The sequence below is a fragment of the Mytilus trossulus genome, chromosome 1, assembly GCF_036588685.1.
Source record: "Mytilus trossulus isolate FHL-02 chromosome 1, PNRI_Mtr1.1.1.hap1, whole genome shotgun sequence".
Taxonomy (NCBI): Eukaryota; Metazoa; Mollusca; class Bivalvia; order Mytilida; family Mytilidae; genus Mytilus; species Mytilus trossulus.
The window spans coordinates 44,037,150-44,057,399 of NC_086373.1; the positions used below are offsets into that span (position 1 = coordinate 44,037,150).

Consider the following 20,250-nt stretch of genomic DNA (forward strand, 5'->3'; position numbering starts at 1 on the left):
CATCAGACTGTTCATTATTACTATCTATTTTAGTTGGACTATCAATGACTTTAACGCTTTCAGAATGAGCTGATTGATATTCTGAAGGTGTAACTTTTTCTGCACTGACCTCTTTCTTATTCCTTTCACTCTTATCAATTATATTTCCAGAATTTTCAGTTTTGTGGACGTTATCCAGGTTGCTGTATGTGACTGTCTGGAAAGAAGACTTCAAACCACTTTCAAATTTTGGCATAGGTACGGGTTCACTATTGCGCTGTTCTAACATACGTGCCTGCTTTTCAAGTCTTTTTTGCTCCAGTTCTCGGAGTCTCTGAATGCGTGTCTGTGTACTTTCTGACATGCTTGGCCAAGCTTTATCTACACGGGAATAAGCACTTGCAGAATAACTCATTGTTCAACAGTGCAAGGTCTTCACAACTAAGTTTATTTCACTTTTATCATGTAAAATCTATGTTTTCAGACAATGTTTATAATTCTTGTAACTTACGCTTGCACATGGAATTTTAGTAATATCCTTTGTTACCGAGAATCACTACATACAAAACACTTGTAATATCTGTTTACAAAACTACGTACATGTATTTGTAGATTATTATCCCATAATAAACCAAATCAATACTTTCTTTTCACATCCGTTGATTGATCCAAATCCAGCTGCTACTAATAATGAATACTATGCAATACAGTCAGCAGGCAATTCAAATTTCATATTTAGTCCTTATAATATTTCTTGTCCAATCAATGATTTTTTAAAGGTAGGATAAAAAATCATTTAAGCATAGCTAAAACATCTCTCATCAATACACACCCCTTGTGTGTAGATTAAACTTTGTATTAAAAATGGCCAGCCACATTTTCGTATTTATAAAGTTACTTAGAGCGTAATCAATGACCCTCAAATACAGCCATACAGATTTTACCTGAGGATTTAAATATCCTATATATGTATTTGTATGTTAGGCCAAGTCATTATTTTCCTCGTTTTTGTCTAGGTTGAGAAGTGAAAGTAGATACATCAATATTTGATATGTCATTCAGTATTAATAAAGGATTTCATTCTACTTTGCATATCAATGAAATATGGGTTGTTGTTTTTTTTAGTTTAGATGCAAGTTTTAAATGTATATAACCTTGAGCTCTATTCAAAGCTTGAATGGGAAATAGTAAGATTAAATCAAATTCAGCTGATAATTTGAAATCCATTGTACAGGGAAATTGTATTCACTTTAAAAATAAACAAAATTATTCTAACATTCCTGTAGAGAAAAAGTGATTTTTATTTGGACTCTTAATTTCTATGTTTTTTTCATAAAAGATATGCTAAACATATATCTCTCCAACAAACAGAAATGTTACATGTTTTAAGATAGTCAGTAAGATAAATTCATTACAAGGTGTACAAATGATCATATACAATATATATTGGGTCAAGATTCAAGATTTCAAGATTCTTTATTTCTTAAACACCATAAAGATACAATGGTACAAAGAAGTTCATCAAAAGTCATATAACATAACACAAACACACATGACAAGATGAGATGAAAATATCAAATAATACATGATAAACAGTATAGTAAAGAAGAGTGGTGATTAACCAGGAAGACTCACTTGAAAAGTTATAACCCTGATAAATTTGCACAGCTTTTTCAACTTATTTTCAATTTTTAACTGAAATAGTTTTTCAAATTTTAGTATGTTACATCTGGGTCAGAAACTCCCATATGTGGGCTAAGCTTGCTCCATTTGTTGATTATGGAATTTACTGACCCTATATGTACTGCAATAGTTCACTAGAACACTCTGTAACTAATAACATACATAAGATAACCACTGAATATTTAGCAAATTGTAGGACCAAAGTTATCTGCACTTGTAAATAAATTAACTGTTCAGTCACTTGCTAAAATTTTCTCTTTTTCAAATTAGTATTGTTGGATTATCATTCCATTGTTATCACTTATTTCAAAGAGTCATTATTGTTAAAGAAACAATATATATTATTTGCAAATTTCTTAAATAATCTGCAAATATTTAATTTAAAATTTATCTATTATTTATGAAATGAAGTGACAAATAATTGGAAATGAGATAAACAAATGAGGACCATCCTTTTGTTTATAGACATACTGCCCACACACATCTAAACATGTGTTAAATGTTTTCAAATGATCTTTTCCCCCAACAATTTACTTTCAGTGTCCTAATCATTCTTGAGTGATTTTAACAACATGTAATGATTACAAATGTATAAAATGTGAACAAAAAAAATTTAATTGAGTAAGAGTCCAGTTAAAAGGTTCAAAGATTTAAATGACCATTAAATTACTTCAACTGACAATTTAAAGTAAAAATTGATACTGAACTTTCCATTCAGGAAAATAATTATGTTATTACAACAATGAATGATAATTATATAGTTAAATACTTTTTTTAGACTTTAAAATTATATACTGCTATATTTAGATATGAATTATCCCAATAAAGGGAGAGGTAGGTAATTCTCCAATGAGAAAGCAATCCAGTTACAAGAATAATCAAAGATATATGAAGCCTCATAAGGGCAACAAACAGTCTTTAAATATAGACAAGCTTTAAATTCAATTGTGTAATACCTATATACATGTACAAGCAAATAAAACATAAACAGAAGATGCTTGGGGTACCATACTTTAACTATTTGTAAGAAATCATCATGTCCCTTACATCAGTTGCTGTACTTCTTTAAAGTTTTAAGACAGCAACCTCATAACTAGTACATGATATAACCAAAACAAAGTGAAATGAAAAGAATCTGAAGGTGGAAAGACAAAAGAAATATTCAAGTATTGACCCAAACTTTGAATAAGATATAACTTGTCTGTCTAGCACCCTGAGAATTATGAACTTAATATAAGTTTTCACAAATTCACAATTTCATTAGGAGAATCACATTTCCACAATAAAAGTGTATATGTTTTAACAACTTATTTATATTAGAGTTAACTTGTAACTACAAGCAAAAGAAAGTACTATGAGCCATAAAGTGTACAAACACATGGATGAATGCTCAGACAAACGGATGAACAGATGGACTTCAGTATTTCCATATTTCCACTTTCTTTCTCAGGGAAAGGGACAAGCAAAAAAAAAGAACAGCAACACAGTGAACAATATAGAACAAGAAGCTGAAATGACTCATGAGTCTGTGAAAAAGTGCATAACAAATCAAATTATATTTGAAATCAATTATAATCAACTAATAAATAGTATATATATATTTACCTTTCTTGATTCCACTTTTTATAATATCAGGGACTTGGGTGTTTCTGTCTTGTTCATTGATATCTGTTTTCCCTTCTTCCTCAGGTTGAGGCTTTCTTTTAAAGTTTTGGATTTGCTGAAGTAGATTTTGTCTTTCCCCAGTAGAAACTGCTTTAGCTTCAATTGCTGTAGTAGGACGAAACTGTATAGAACTCTTCACAGTTGGTTTGTTTTGTGTTTCCTTCACTTGTTTTACTTCCCCATTTTTTGCTGTATTTTGTGTTTCCTTCACTTGTTTAATTTCCAACGTTTTTGTTGTATTTTGTGTTACCTTCCCCTGTTTTACTTCGACATTTTTTGTTGTATTTTGTGTTTCCTTCACTTGTTTTACTTCCACATTTTTTGTTGCATTTTGTGTTTCCTTTGACTGCTTTACTTCCATCTTTTTTGTTGTATTATTCTGTTTTTGGTTTTGTATTTCATTCACATGTTTTACTGCTTCAGTTTTTGTTGTATTATTCTGTTTTTGTTTCCAAGTTTCTTTTTGCAATGATTCAACTGAAGTGGCTACTTTTTTGTCAAATGCTAACTTGACGTCTGCTTTTTGTTGTTGCGTAGATGAGACTTTGACATCTGGAATTTTTCTTGTTTCTGAGTCGGTACTGTTATTTGAAAGGTTTGGAACAGGACATTTAGAAGATCCTCTTAAATCAAGATCTACAGAATGTCTAAAATTATTCTCTTGTTCTTCATTATCAACTAAACTTCTATTAGTCTTCCTCAATATAACATTGAAATTTGGGGCTGGTTTATTTGCTGAATCAAAAACACTTTTTTCTTTTTCATTTCTAGATGATGAAATATTATGAAGAAACTCATTTGACTTGCTTTTCTGCATATTAAATGTTGCTGTACTTTTCACAGATGGTTGCTTCTTGTCCATCGAATTTTGTTCCACTTTCTGACCATTATCATGAACAGTTCCATTTTGAAATACTTGTATTGGTTTCTTTTCTGAAGTGTTATTTGGAATTCCATTGAACTTTTTTACTTCTAATTTTGAAGCATTAACATCAGTTAAAGTTTTCAGAAACACTGGCTTATTTGTAGTAGTTTTCAAGTTAGGTGTAGACCTAGTGATTTCCATTTCTTTGCTGGGAATTCTTGCAGACATGTTTCTTTGAACTGGTTTGTTGACTGGTAGTTTTTCTGGTTTACTTGTTTCCTTTAGGGAATTTCTCCTGTATACATTTGGAAACTTGGTTGAAGTGCTTTGGTTTCCTTGCTAGAAATAATAAAGATGAAAATTTATTACTAAAATAAACAAGATATTCAATCAGCTGATCCACAAGTGTGTTGTGTCTTCTTAAACTTGAGTCTTAACAATGCAATATGAAGTTTTTTTCATGAAATGTTGCAAATAAAGAGCTAATGCAATTCACACTCATTAGACTCCCCCCTTCGATGCCATTGACCAAAACTAAACAATCTTGTCAGTTCAAACCTAATTTTACTTAGAACTAAATAACATGAATGGGTACAATGAATTTTTGCAAATGTTTAAACAATGTAATATTTCTTTTGTGCCTCAAATTTATTTTTCAGGCAGGCAAATGAGTAAAACGAAATTTGCAACATTTTTTTTTCAGGTTACACAAGACATTTTAATTTATATAACCACAATAATGAAGACTGCATATTTTTCAACATCATACTTCAATTTCTACCATTTTGAAAATATTCAATGCTAAACAAAATTTAAGGCTTCCTTATTCTGAGCCTCTTGCTTAAATATGGATAACTTAAATATCGACACAGTCAACAAAAGTCCTTTCAACATTACTGTAACAAGATGCTTTATACATTGTATTATTTCATTACTCCTCTGCATGTAATGCTGAACAAAACAAACACTGCCAATTATTTAAGAAACTGACCTTTATCTGATTTCTATGCTCAGAGCTCATGGATTTCAAAATAAAAAGTAACAAGATTCAGTTTTCTGGTTTAATATACACATTTAGATATGGTCTGAATTTTAGGCAAAAGTATACATTAATTTGAAGTGGTCAAATCATCTCCAATCCTTGTTAGAAGTTATATATCTTACATAAATAAGCTATTGACTTTCAATTGTGTTTGTAAAGTTCCTACAGAGTTTAAATTTTTATAGATAACTCAGTCATAAAATTTCATTTTGTCTTAGGAATATGTTGATATAAACCTTCAACAATTGTTGTTTGTATATCATATCAAATATCAATAAAATATATTGTGTAACCATTTGGAAGGTGGAAAAAACATTCATAAGTATGCAGTTACAACAGATACCTCCTCAGAAGCCAACTTTTTAGCACCTAATTGCAGCAAGTAAAAAATGGAAGAATCAAAATGTTAAAAGTCCATATAACACTTGTGAAGCATGGCATGACTACATATCAGCAAGTTTAATATTCTGATCCTGCTTTTAGTAACTGAAAGCATTCTTTGTATTGGCAATGTTTACTGGCCTAATCTCAAACTTAAAACTTAAACTCATACCGCCTATTTGTTGTGCAGCAAGTCACATTTCTTATATAAAAGACCCTGGGTTAACCAAAATTCAAAACAGATAAAAAAAAAACTTAGCTTAGTCAACAAACAAAATAGGAAAACATGTGTAACACAATAAACAATTATAAAGTTTGGGATAGGTAACTGCTCCTTAGAAGGAGGGTGATGGTTTAACAAGAGAATACATCAAAATACTTACAATATTTTCTTTCTATGTGCACTGAGTTCACAATATTGTTATAGGTAAAAGTGAACCTTTGTATTCAGATATTTATTATTTATCATATTATCATACAATTGACAAGTTATCTAAATTAACCTTAGATAATACATTTCATTATCACATATGTCAGTTTATTTTGGGTTAAACCATGAGGTTCATGTAGTCTTGTTTATAGTCTTAGGAATTTTAGATTGATGATAGTCTGGGTTTTTTTTAAAGTTGCAAGCTTCAAAATATTGCTCTTGAATATGCCTTCTTATTTTTGTTACTAGGATTGTCTTAAGCATAGGAAACATGAATATCTTTGTTTCAAACTGCATATGTTTATTGTATATTATGTAGAAGTGCAATTCATTTTTAAACAGTCTCCTGATGTTTACCTCAAAATTACTATACATTGTACTATATATAAACATAAACAATTGAACAATTTCTATTTCAGTATACCATGTACATAACACATTTAAATTGAGGATGTAGGGTAATTTCATGGGAATAGAGTTAAAAATACCAAAATAAGTTTACATATTGTCTGAATCAGAAATTAATTTTCATTTTAAAGTTAAGTTATAACTTAATACAAATCTTTACTCCTCTAAAGAATAAATTAATGACAGTTTGTAAATTTATAACTTCCAATTGAATATGAAGAGTTATTGGGTAGATATCATACTTAAACTATTCTAAATCATCCATACTAGAAAAATTATGCAACAATTACTGAACAATGTAAATAACCTGAAGTATTTACATAATACAAGATAGACATCTTTCTCAATCAATATGCTGTGGGATAGTTATGATGGTTCTGTAACAACCATTTGATACAATTTAGATTATTTGTATTTAAAGTAAAGAATTTACAGAGACACCAATTTTAACAGTTTCACTAATGTGTTTATTTACTTCAAGTAAAAAAGGCCTAATTCAAACTTTTTAAATAATCAAAAACCAACATTCTAACAGGATTGGTATATTATAGTTTGTATATTAAACAGAGCCAATCATTTTTAAAACCCTAAAAGACCTAGGTCTTGGATTTTGAGCTGGTAACTTTGATAGCCCATCAGACTTTTTTCTGAAAAAAATATATTTAATTATTTTTACTATTTGAATCATGATCTTGACCTCATGTAAAACATAGACTCATTGAAAGATTAGTTTTGTTCAGTGTACTTTTTTATTATAATTTAAAATTCCTGAATTTTTTTTTATCAAGATTAACTTCCTTCCAGGTGGGACTTTTTCTTATTAATTAATGAATTTGAATACACTTTTAATTTTTCCGTACCTGAGCTCTATATTATTTTGAGAAAAAAATATTTTTGAAGCAGGGAATTTTTCTTGTTTTTTTTCTGAAGTCACAAGGACATTTAATGTATTTGTTTAAATCAAGTTCATATACTTTATGGTCATTTAACTATAGTAACGGTCAATGGCCTTAGCATAAAACAAATATATTTGTATTACAACTAAAATCTGTCATAAATACTGTTTAAAGAGTAATATCACATAAATCAATGTGTAAAATGAAATATAAAGATTGTCAGAGATTATGTCATATATATATATTAATTGTGAATAGGATATTTGTTACCAAAAATAAATGAATATATGTCTCTACCAAATTATTTTCTAAAAATAATATGAATAATATGAAAAATGAGAAAAAAGTATTCCAAAATTCCTTTTGCACATATCTTATCTACCCAAGGGCAATAACTCCAATTATTTTTTGGTTCTTTTACACTTTTTCATAGATACATATCAGTCATGAAAATGTAATCACATGCAATGCGATTCTCCATATAATTTTTATATCAAAGGAACATAACTCCTATAAAAATAGTTGATTGGTGCTGATTATCATACTGGTTTTAAAAAGACCTTGTTGATATAAATTTCATATAACTCTAACAAAAATTGTATGTGTGCGAGTGCTTGCAAACCTGAAAATGGACAGACACAAATACAAATGAACAAAAAGATACCCAGTAATTTTATGTCCCCATCCTTGGTTCCCTAGGTGGAACAACAAGATTATCAAAGTTTAAATATCTATGTTATTTTACAATCAACTAGGTTATTGCTTTATTTTTTACATATACATGTTAATTATTGTAAAAATTAGTGAAACTACTACACAATTAGGGCTACAAGTTAATTGTGGTTAAGAAATTTATATACATGAAACAGTTACCTAACTTGTTAATACCTAATAATACACATAAATTTAACCTATGAAATAACATATTCATAAGCATAATAATGTCTTATGGAAATAACAAATGAACAGCATATTTTTATACTTTGCCTAAAAGTAGTTTGTATCTTTTTTTATCAAAATATAAAACCACTGACCTTGTGTTAAGCTACCATATGTGCATACTTTCCTTATTTTGTAAGGATAATTTATGGAAAAGAACGAAAATGGACCCTAAATGTGAAAAACTTTATAATAGATAGCTTTTTTTTTCTTCTTCAGAAAGTAAAAGTATTACATAAAAAAAAAAGGCCTCAACCAATATTGTTTCCTTTCAAAAACAGAGCAAAACTGATAAAATAACAGTTGAAAAGTTAAATAGATTTCTTTGTCAAAAAAATTCTTAAACTGATATTTTTAAATACATATTTCAATCAAATACAATTATTTGTATCAGTAAAAAAGCTAAAAATTTAGATTTTTTGTTGATTTTGTTGAATTTCCTATTCAAAGAAATAGTGGTGGTCATGTTTTATGAAGGACTTTTCTAGATTTTGTTTTTCTATTTCGTAATTTACAGACAATTCTATTTCCAATAGCAATAGTTAACTTGTTTACCAAAAGTTGTATTATTGATAGGTAAATAAACTGAGAACAATTGGTGAAATAAGCTCTTAGGTCCAGGTGACACAGAAGTACTTGAAATATGACATATAAATCAAAAACCATTTCACCTTACCCTCAATCTGATATAATAAACCCAACCCCTTATATCTTTGTTCTGGCTGTAAAAAGGAAATTATCCAGCATGCTCCCTCCATCTAAGAATAATACTTACAAATGCTAAGAAAATTCTTTGAGGCTTCAGAAATCAAAATAACTTGTGAAACAAAAAACTTCAAAATGTGTTAGTAACAATTGTTTTCATTGTTTAACAAGATTTTGATTATTTGAACTTTGATTCAAATCTACTGTTCAAGATTTTAAAAAGGGGGAGGGTTGAGATTTCTAATTTAACCCTTTCACATTTGTATGTGTTGTTCCAAAGTAAGGAACTTGTCAGTTATTGTTTTATGACATATGTTAATGTTTTCCACAATTTGAAATTTTGTGTGTTGATGGCAAATATTTTTGGAATAGCTAATCAAAGTTGATGATTGGAGTTTTTAATGACCTTGACTGGCTAAACAGCCCTCTCTGACAAGGTCGGTAAAGAAAAAAGTCAAATGTAGAAATATATTCAATGAGTGACCGAACACCACATTAATTCATGAATGTGCATAGCAATATATACATTGTAGCTGCTCAATTAGATTCAAAGAAAACAGTACAAAGGGTCTGACATTCTATTATCTGCAGCAAAAAAAATATTATGGAAATTATTGCCAATCACTGAATCAGACAACTATTCATTATTGAATAAAGTGACAATACGTCCAAGTACACCTCCAACTGATTTAGTTTAAAAAACATCAGAAGCAGTCTGAAAAAAATATTACCTTATAAAATGCATAATTTTAAAATTATTGACAAGAAGTTTATTCTTTCATGCTCTTGTAATACTAATTTGAACTAATGGGCTATTTTGTACACAAAGGAGGTTATTTGAAGTGCTCAATAAACTGTTACTGACAGACTATTGTTTTACTGGTCTCTGAAGGATGGTACTTAATAATCTTTTACTACCGTGGTCATTACCTCGGAGGTCAAAATAGCTGTCATATCATACTTCTCCTATCTATTGGTTTTTGTGTTTTTGCATTGCTGCTTGATTCATGAACAATTTTTTTCTCAACATTTTGAATAGTTTGATAATTTACCTGCTGAAAGCACTTCATACTACGATCCATTAAAGCTGTAAGACGCGCCTGAGATTCTGTCATTTCTTTGGAGATCTGTTTATATTGTTGAGATTTCTTATTGAGAGATGATAACTCTGCACTCAAAGAGTTAAAATTTTCTTGCTCTTTGGACATTTCTTTTTGAAGTGTAGAGATGGTGTCAAGGAGATCCTGCAAATAAAGAGTTTAATATATTTTGAATACCATTGTATGAAGAAGATTTATTTTTGGTATATCATACTTAATACAATGTAGGTATCAGTCCTCAACCAATATTCTTATGAAATATTTTGACAATCTCACTTACTTATTATGTAATAATGAGTCTGTAGTATGCATTACATTTTAAATAAAGAATTGTTTCTACTTCATAAACAATGATATATTTTTTTTATTTTTCCATTTATGCCTTTGATAAAACTCAAAATAATAGGTCTTTTTAAATATTACTGTCCTTCCTCTCAAAGTCATTGTGATATCTTCAACATTGAGCCAAAGCTCACATCTGACTGCATGTTCAAATCAATCACTTAGCATCTGAACATCAGTCCATTGAAGTACAGATATGTGGCTATAAGTAAAAAAAAATGGAGAGTGTGTCCCTATCAACACAGATGATGCCCTTGCTTGCATACAACATTATTAAGGGACATAACTATAGAATGGTAAAAGTGATGCTAACCAGATTTGTACTTGATCTAAGTTTTGTGATAATAAGTATTGTGTACAGGTTTCAAACTTGATCTGTGTTTTGTAGTAATAAGCATTGTGTTTCATAACATTTGGTTGAAATTAGAAACCAATTTTGGGACAGACAGACAAGGGTTAAACTTAATGCCCCCCTCCCCTACCCCAGGGCATAAAAACTGTATAAGAAAATTACCAGATAATATGTCATAATTTTGAAAAAATCTCACTTGACACTTCAAAGAAATAACCCACATTTTTAGACAAGCAAAACAGTTTCAATAGACAAACTGACAGACGAAGATTTTGTAAATCAATTTTATTTGCTTCAGAATTTCAAAGTTAAAGAAGAACATCATTTTTGCATTAAATGTAGATACATGTATATCATGTATATTGTTAATAGTTGTAGCCTGTTATCTACCTGTATTTCAGACATGGAGAGATATTCTTCTTACTACACTGAACTGATACCACAAAGGCATTACTGGTAGTTTTGTTGGCCTACTAATCAATGTAATTCCCAATTATGACATTTGTTTTGGTACAGATATGCAAGGATTAAACGTCAAGATGGTGGATAAACATCCATAAACTAAAATAAACCTGTAGTTTTGGAAAATGACATTGTGTAAAAGTTTAAAAGGTCTTGGGCAAGTATGACTTAAATCCCTTTGAAACTAAAAGTGTTTGGAACATAAAAACAGAAGTATAGACCACCAATACAGTATATGAATATCCCCTTTTCAGCCAGTCCAGAAACAAAACAATTTCAAATTATATTACACAAACTTTTAAACTCATTTCTTTGATCTGTGTGTCAAACTCTGCATGACTTAAGGCCAGCAACTCTGCCAAACCACACTTTTGTTGTCCAGAATTCATCTGAAAAATATACATAGCACAACTGTCATATTTGACTCTAACATTTAAGTAGATGTTCATCATTGCAGCTTGTTTCCCTTTATAACTGGCTACTATATATATATATATATTGGAAAATGTTGTTTGTGCTGTTTTTAGAACCCTTCTACAACGAAATTTGTTTTACATGCACACGTATAAAAATTGCAGTTTTTATCCAACGCAATCATAGGTTTGAACGTAGTTTTCAATTTAGACTTGTATATATATATATATATATATAAAAGAAATTTTAAATTTGCAAACTACATTTCACATCGAATAATAACAGTTTGTTAAAGCGATACCAATGACGGAACTTAGGTCCACAGCGCCTAAAGAGAGTAATACAGAACTTATCCCGTTTGTAAGCACTCATAACCCATATAATCCTGACATATTTAACGTCATAAAAGCAAATTTGCCGGTTTAACAAAAAACAAAAAAATTAAAAAAGCTTTTCCCTACACAAAAATTCCTGAAAAGTAAAAGACAGCCTTTAAATCTTAAAAAGATTTTAACAAGGGCTAAGTTTTATGACCCATATGGAATACAGTACAACGTTTCAAAATGTAATGACCCTAGATGTGGTCTTTGTGAATATATGGCAACCGGCCCGCAAATAACATTGAAAAACGGCCAAACCATAGTTCCAAATGCAGACATGAATTGCTAAACGGTAAACCTAATTTACTGTATTGTATGCAGCACTTGCAAGGAATGGTACATCAGACAGACTGGTAATTCAATTTGTCAAGAGTTCGTGTTCACAGACAACAGATACGAGACCCATCCACACGAATGCAAGATGTGAGCGAACATTTCGAAACGTGCAGTAGTGGAAAATTTGTCGTATATCCGTTCTATAAAATAAACGAACCGAACAAATATAAAAGACTGGCAAAGGAAGCACACTTTATAAAGGACTTTCAGCCAAAATTAAACAGATCTACGTAAATACGTTGGATTTATCTCCCCTTATCGTTATTGTAACATAATAAACGTTATCAACGGCAATGTCGTCAAGGACATTGTTAAAACGTCGCCTGAAGATTACCAGAAGGCATGAAAGCGCTAGTGACAATATTTTAACGAACTGTTATTATTCGATGTGAAATGTAGTTTGCAAATTTAAAATTTCTTTTATATACATTCTGTACACCGTGTTTATTTACTTTTGCTATATATATATATATACATAAGTACGTCTGAGTCAGTGACAACCCTACAATATATATATATAAAATTGAGAATGGAAATGGGGATTGTGTCAAAGAGACAACAACCCAACCATAGAAAAAACAACAGCAGAAGGTCACCAATAGGTCTTCAATGTAGCGAGAAATTCCCTCACCCGGATGCGTCCTTCAGCTCGCCCCTAAACAAACATATATACTAGTTCAGTGATAATGAACGCCATACTAATTTCCAAATTGTACACAAGAAACTAAAATTTAAATAATACAAGACTAACAAAAGCCAGAGGCTCCTGACTTGGGACAGACGCAAAAATGTGGCGGGTTAAACATGTTTGTGAGATCTCAACCCTCCCCCTATACCTCTAGCCAATGTAGAAAAGTAAACGCATAACAATACGCACATTAAAATTCAGTTCAAGAGAAGACTCAGAAGTCCGAGTCTGATGTCAGAAGATGTAACCAAAGAAAATAAACAAAATGACAATAATACATAAATAACAACAGACTACTAGCAGTTAACAGACATGCCAGCTTCAGACTTCAATTAAACTGACTGAAAGATTATGATTTCATCATATGAACATCAGGCACAATCCTTCCCGTAAGGGGTTTAGTATCATACCATCATAACATATATGAGAAGAACATAACCCGTGTCATGCCAACAACTGTTTTTTGATAAAATGTGTTTAGTTCCGATGCAAAGACCCTGTAAGTGTATCAATATTAACGCCAAAATATGCAATCTTTAATGACTTGACAACAGTATCGTAACTATATCCCTTCTTAATAAGTCTATTCAAAGGATTTGTTAGTTTCTGAGATGAATACTGACACCTTTGTGCTTTATAAGGATTTTTCTATATATATGCTTTGCACCAATGTTTTTACAGTTGTTGAAAAAGAATAAAATTTGTCTTGAAGTCTCTTGATATAAACAATTATGCATCAAGTAATATACATATCTTTCACAATGAAATTTTATAAAGTCTACTTCAGACACTTTGGAGTAAAAACTTTTCAACTGATGTACTACACAGGCGTCAAAAGGCGTCATTATGGAGTAAAGGGGTGGCGTCATTATGGAGTAAAGGGGTGGCGTCAAAAGGCGTCACTATGGAGGAAAGGGTAAATAATAATACTTATTGCTATTTTGGGCATTTTTCCTTTGATCTTTTTTTGTGATAATTATCATATCATGCTACTCGCTTGAGGTGGAAAATTATCGCTTGAAACTTAGGAACCACATGGTGTTGCTAATGAAATTGACATCATCATCATAGGTAGAATAGCGATAAACAAATTGTAATTGATCATCTCAACCCTATTGCTTTTCTCGCTATCGCCGTGACAAGCTCAAGCAAGAAAATCAATCTCAATAAAATAACCAACAATAATCTATAATTAAAAGTAAGGTTGTTCAAATGACAATGTAAAAAAATAAATGAAAAATGAAACTCAACATTGACTTGGAAGACATATAAGTTAAGTTTTAACTTTCTTTTATTTATATGCGTTATGGAAGAGGGGACTCAAACATTTTGTAATAAGACTAATTACTGTTGGCCTTTAAATTTACTATTTATATTTTTATTTTAACTTTAAATTGAATTATGAAGTTGTAATTTAGTCATGTCAGTAGATTGAATTTGAGAAAAACAAACAAATGCTTAAATGAACAGCATGTATATTTTATTGGGTTTTAATTTTCCATGAACTTTTTTACTATAAAATTAATAACCCTGCTTTTGGAAAAAAAATGCTATTTTGTTGGATTAAAGCAAACAAATGTATGCACTGTATATACTTAAGGGGGCTCGCAGGTCTAAACCATTTCTTTTTTCAATTTTGGATTTCGTTATATTTTTCTATAAATAAACTTTATCTTATACTTAAAAGAAAAAGAAAATTAAAATTGGGGTCACCGTTCATTTACGCTCACAATCTGCCTTTCCAAAGAAGCATACATTTTTGTAAAGTTACTTTTTTTCGGTTGAACTAATAGGTGAAATAGAGGTAATATCGAAATAAACCTAATTACAGAAATCGCTTAAATTTTACAATTATTTAGTTTATGTACAGCTTATTTGAAAACAATAATAAAAAATATAATTCACCAATGTGTAAGAGAAGATATTTCAATTTAAAACCAAAAAATGGCATTTTTGAACCAAAGGGAGATAATTTGGAGCTTTTTCGATGATATAAACATTTTAAAAGTCATCTGGAGGCAAACAGAATCGATTTTATTGGTTGATTTTTGTACCATATCATAAAGTAATAACAAATAGTGTAATAAATAAAATTTGTAATGAAAAAAACAAATGTTTAATTTTTTGCTGAAAATTTTGTACCCGCGAGCCTCCTTAATATTGATGGAACATCAGCTTATTTGATAAACTCATAGATCAAGATTGAGTCTGTGGTATAAGTGTCAAACATCTAAGGTACATGTACCTGTCATTGTACAGTGAATCAGGATCTATGACTATATAGTGTAATTGGAATGCATCAATGAGATACTGAATAAGAATTTGTCACTCTCAAATTTGCATATCAGTATATGAATAAATAGATACAAATTTACTTACATTTACTTTTCTTATGTTACTCTAAGCATAAGCTTCCATTGATGCAAGGTTTGGTATCATATCTGTAAAATAAACTGCAGTTGAATATAATCAAAATAATTACCTCAGGTTATTTTAAATACATGTACATGTACAAATGTAGCATACCCATTCAAACTTTCTTTTTGTAATTTATTGTTACTCAATATAAAAAAAAGAAGATGTGGTATGATTGCCAATGAGACAACTATCCACCAAAGACCAAAATGACACAAAAATTAACAACTATAGGTCACCGTACAGCCTACAACAATGAGCAAAGCCCATACTGCATAGTCAGCTATAAAAGGCCAGGATAAGAGTTCTTATTCTATAATGCACCCTTTAAAACTGACAAGTTATGAGGACCAACATCTTGGATATGAAAATTTTGTTCACTTGATTCACATGTTATCATTATTTTTTTTTTTTAATCTGCAAGCATTGCAATAGAAAAGAGAGATTAAAATAACTTTCTTGAAAATACAATCCATTTTCTTATTCCTCCAAAATAAAGGATTTAATAGTACATGTGATTTGGTCTGCAGTGATAACTTTTTTTCTGGATTTGTTTACAGACATAAATGACAGATTTAAATGTTGTGCAACTACCCTCCTTTTAGAGTACATGTATTTCGTAAATCTGATTTTTTTTTTAAATTCCAATATCCATTTCAAATAGCCTTTTACATCAATTTCATGTTTGCTCCTTAAACATTTTTTAACACATTCCATATCAGAACTTTGGAAAATTACATTTTTTTAGTATGGTGCAGTCTGGTGTATCTGCACATCTACGACTTTTGGTTTAATTTGATTTAATATAACATACTTTTATTTCATTAAACCGTTTCATCCTTAGAATGTTGTGTAATTGGTGTTCAAAATTAATGGGTAGGGAAATTTCAGTGCTTATTAAAAAATGACAAAAAAAACTTTAAGGTACATGTAGGCTATTTTTAAGCTTATTATATCAGGTAGGTAGGGAAATATGAAACACACCTATTATTTTATTTGGCCTACTCAATCTTAATTGCTGTATTTCATCTTTATTTAAGTATCCATATTATACTATTAATAGACTAAAATTATTTTGATTATGGTATCAAATACATGAAGGCTGGTAGTTTTTCAGATAAGAAGGTAGTTCCTACTAAAGTTTGTAAAAAAAAATTTGTAAGGTTCCGCGGAACCCAGTGTCTCGCCTACTTTTACTGTAAATTGCAGGCTCAACAAAAATGAGGAAAAAAATCAATAAAAATATTCCTCTTGATACTATCTCATGATTGTAAGAAGCTTCTGTCCAAGTTTGGTAAAAATCTAGAATAGTTAATGAATCTAATAAATGTTTTGAAAACTTTAACTGTAGACTGTATGTAATGTTATCTGGAAGAAAATCTAAGTCCATTTAAAAGTAAAAAACAGAAAAAATGGAGTTATCTTTTTACAAAATTTACTTCTGGATACTATCTTATGATCATAAATAAGCTTCTGTCCAAGTTTGGTACAAACCCAGAATAGTTTATTAAAATTTCAAAAACTTTAACCACAGAGTGAATGTAATGTTTCCCCGCAGAAAAACAAAGTCCATTTAAAAGTAAAATATGGGAAAAAATAATTAATTTTTTTACAAAATTTACTTCTGGATACTATCTTATGATCATAAACAAGCTTCTGTCCAACTTTAGTACAAACCAAGGATAGTTTAAGAAAGTTATTAAAATTCTAAAAACTTTTACCACAGAGTGAATGTTATGTTACCCCGCAGAAAAAACAAAGTCCATTTATAAGTAAAATAGGGAAAAAATGGAATTTTATTTTTACAAAATTTACTTATGGATAGTATCTTATGATCATAAACAAGCTTCTGTCTAACTTTTGTAGAAATCCAGTATAGTTTAATAAAGTTATTAAAATTTCAAAAACTTTAACTACAGAGTGAATATTTGTGGACGCCGCCGCCGCCGACGGAATGTAGGATTGCTTAGTCTTGCTTTTTCGACTAAAGTCGAAGGCTCGACAAAAATGAAAACAACACATTATAAATTTTATGCTCCAAATTATCAAGAGCTTGATTATTCAATTCAATTCAATATTTGAATGGAAAGAGCACAATAGAGGCGTGATCCATATACAGACAATTATAATATTAAAACAACATATAAATGAAATAAAGATGCATGCAACAACAAGTCATAAGTCAATTCTATGTATACCAATACATTATAAACTGATATTGATACCATAAACTTATACATCAGTATTATTCTAAATTTACATAAATAAGATGTGTATATGCACGAACTACGGTAAAAGATTGTTATCTAATAAAACGGTATGGTGGTCTCTCAAATCAAGAGCTTCTTCGGAATTCAATATACATACAAATAGATTTTAATTCTTTTTCAGACATAAAATTTAACATTTTGGTAAAATTTTCATCCAAATTATTTGATATAAAACCAGAGTCAATCCACCATTTTCTACATTAGAAAATGCCTGAACCAAGTTAGGAATATGACAGCTGTTATCCATTCGTTTGATGTGTTTGGACTTTTGATTTTGCCTTTTGATTTTTGATTTTCCTTTTTGAATTTTCCTCGGAGTTCAGTATTATTGTGTTTTTACTTTTTTTTTATTTAGATCTAATTTTGTTATATTGCCGACATTCAATCAAGAAATGTATCTCATTTTAAATTTTTCCTGTGCAAAATTTACAAAATCTCTCATTAGAGGGTATTTTTGGTCTACCTGTTTCTATTGCTAATGAGTGTGCAGTTATTCTTAATTTTGTGAGTTTTTTTCTAAGGTATATATATTAGGAATATTAAAGTTTAAATATTCTTGTTGTTTAAATTTAGTATAAATTTTACTAAAAAATAAGAGTCTATCACAGTTTCCAACTTTTATCGTTGATAGTTCAAATATAATTTTATTTTTGTAGAAATCTTTTAGTTTCTGTTTGAAATTACTATTACAATGCTTGTTTAAGGGTATTCCAATATATTTCATTAATTCAGATGGTTTATTGGACCACAAATTGTCTCTATTTGTGAGAGTTTTCTCCACTTCAAAAGCAGCCTTGAGAATTTCATGTGGACCACCAGACTGTTCACCAATATCACTGCACATAGTATTTATAAATAAGTTGATAACATTTATTGCTAATGGGTAGTGTGCCCAATTCACACCGCACTGCTAGATTGGAAGACTTTCCATGAACCCCAAGTCTTAACAGGCAATTTTTCAGTATATGGTAGTTTTGACTTCAATGCAAAATATGTTTTTTTAGCTTTATCTAAGATTATATGGATTTATAGGTTTGTACCTTCATCATACACGTATGAACACTAAACAGGTCAGCTAAAAGTAATATGCTTTTAAGCTTTTCTTGTACAGTCTGAGTCATTCTGAGAAAAGGTAAGAAGCCAAAAACACTAAAGTAAACAAACACCTATTTGAAGTATTAGAAGTGTTGATCATTCATTTTTTCTTAAACTTATCAGGCTGGGACATCTATCATCATGGGTCAGCAGTATTATATACTTGGTATGTACACTTATGAGAACATGCAGTTAATGACCACTGGAAGTATGTTGCACTTTAAGGTTCATTGAATGAATGGGACAACTTGTTTTACTTACACCTGTTCCAGGTAAAAGAATCATGAAAGTCAACATGCTTCTTTGCTTCAATCTCAGTAAATATTTCAGTGGCAGATATCTAAATAGTGTCTTTTAGATATATAAGTCAATGCAAATTACCTTAATATTGTTTGACCAAAGATTTTGGTTCTACACGAGTTGTCCCGCCGTGATACAGGTAAAACGGGTCTCACTAATTAGCGACAATAAGCGGCGACAAGAAGCGACAACAAGAATTATTTTAGCGACAACAAGCGACAAGAAGACTATTTAGCGACAAGAAAACATTTTTTTTTATTAGATATAAAGAAATGTGTATGTAATGGGGTTTTCTTTTAAATTTACGAGCAGATATGTCTAATTAATTTAAAATGTTTTATTATATAGATAGACGAGAAAATGAAACATTTGTGAAGAAGAAAGCGATTGTGAAGTTTATATAATATTGATCTATATTAGTATATTGGTAGATGAAGAAATTAAACATTTGTGAAGTAGAAAGAGATTGAGCTTCTTTTTTTAATTTTTAAATATGAAGAATATGTATAAGATAATGTATGTATCTGTTTTCATCAAAGTCAAAGTATGAATACACGAATGGAGATATATATGCAGTGGCGGATCCAGAAATTTTCATAAGTGGGGTCCCACTGACTGACCTAAGAGGGGGCCCGCTCCAGTCACGCTTCAGTGATTCTCTATATAAGCAACAAATTTTTTTCCCAACAAGGGGGGCCCGGGCCCCCTGGACCCCCCCTAGATCCGCCTCTGATATGGAGTGGGCATAATGGAATATAATATTTTGATTCATTTGCTTAAATACTATGCTATACTATGAAATAAATATATGTAAATAATGTTTCATTTTTTCTATCAATTTTAACTTTCTTGTCGCTAAAATTATTTTCTTTTGCATATTCTTTTAATATATATTGCAATAATTAATTTTAATTAAAAAAAATATGTTTTCTTGTCGCTAAATAGTTTCTTGTCGCTTGTTGTCGCTAAAATACTTCTTGTCGCTTCTTGTCGCTTGTTGACGCTTGTTGTCGCTAAAATTCTTGTTGTCGCTAATTAGTGAGACCGGGTAAAACAGTAAAAGGGAAATCCTAAATTAAAATCAAAGGGGTTTAATTAGCTTA

General features: G+C 30.1%; 1 protein-coding gene across 1 annotated transcript; it reads right to left on the reverse strand.

The window, feature by feature from the left end:
- Positions 1-1,245: 1,245 nt before the first annotated feature.
- LOC134721365 (uncharacterized protein PF3D7_1120000-like) lies at positions 1,246-18,596 on the reverse strand. Its single transcript, XM_063584357.1, has 5 exons — positions 18,369-18,596; positions 11,546-11,638; positions 10,046-10,237; positions 3,268-4,531; positions 1,246-1,259 (listed from the first exon to the last, which is right to left on the reverse strand). The coding sequence occupies exons 1-5, from the start codon at positions 18,594-18,596 to the stop codon at positions 1,246-1,248; spliced, it is 1,791 nt and encodes a 596-aa protein (XP_063440427.1).
- Between the last annotated feature and the right edge of the window lie 1,654 nt (positions 18,597-20,250).

Bases quoted from the DNA above. Each gene is read 5' to 3' on its own strand.
- LOC134721365 (XM_063584357.1), bottom strand. From the start codon at position 18,596: ATGTGCAGTGATATTGGTGAACAGTCTGGTGGTCCACATGAAATTCTC. The intron at 11,639-18,368 runs GTTGGAAACTGT...TATATTTTTCAG, and splicing joins TTGAACTATCAACGATAAAA to ATGAATTCTGGACAACAAAA. The intron at 10,238-11,545 runs GTTTGTGTAATA...CTTTATTTGCAG, and splicing joins TCAAAGAAATGAGTTTAAAA to GATCTCCTTGACACCATCTC.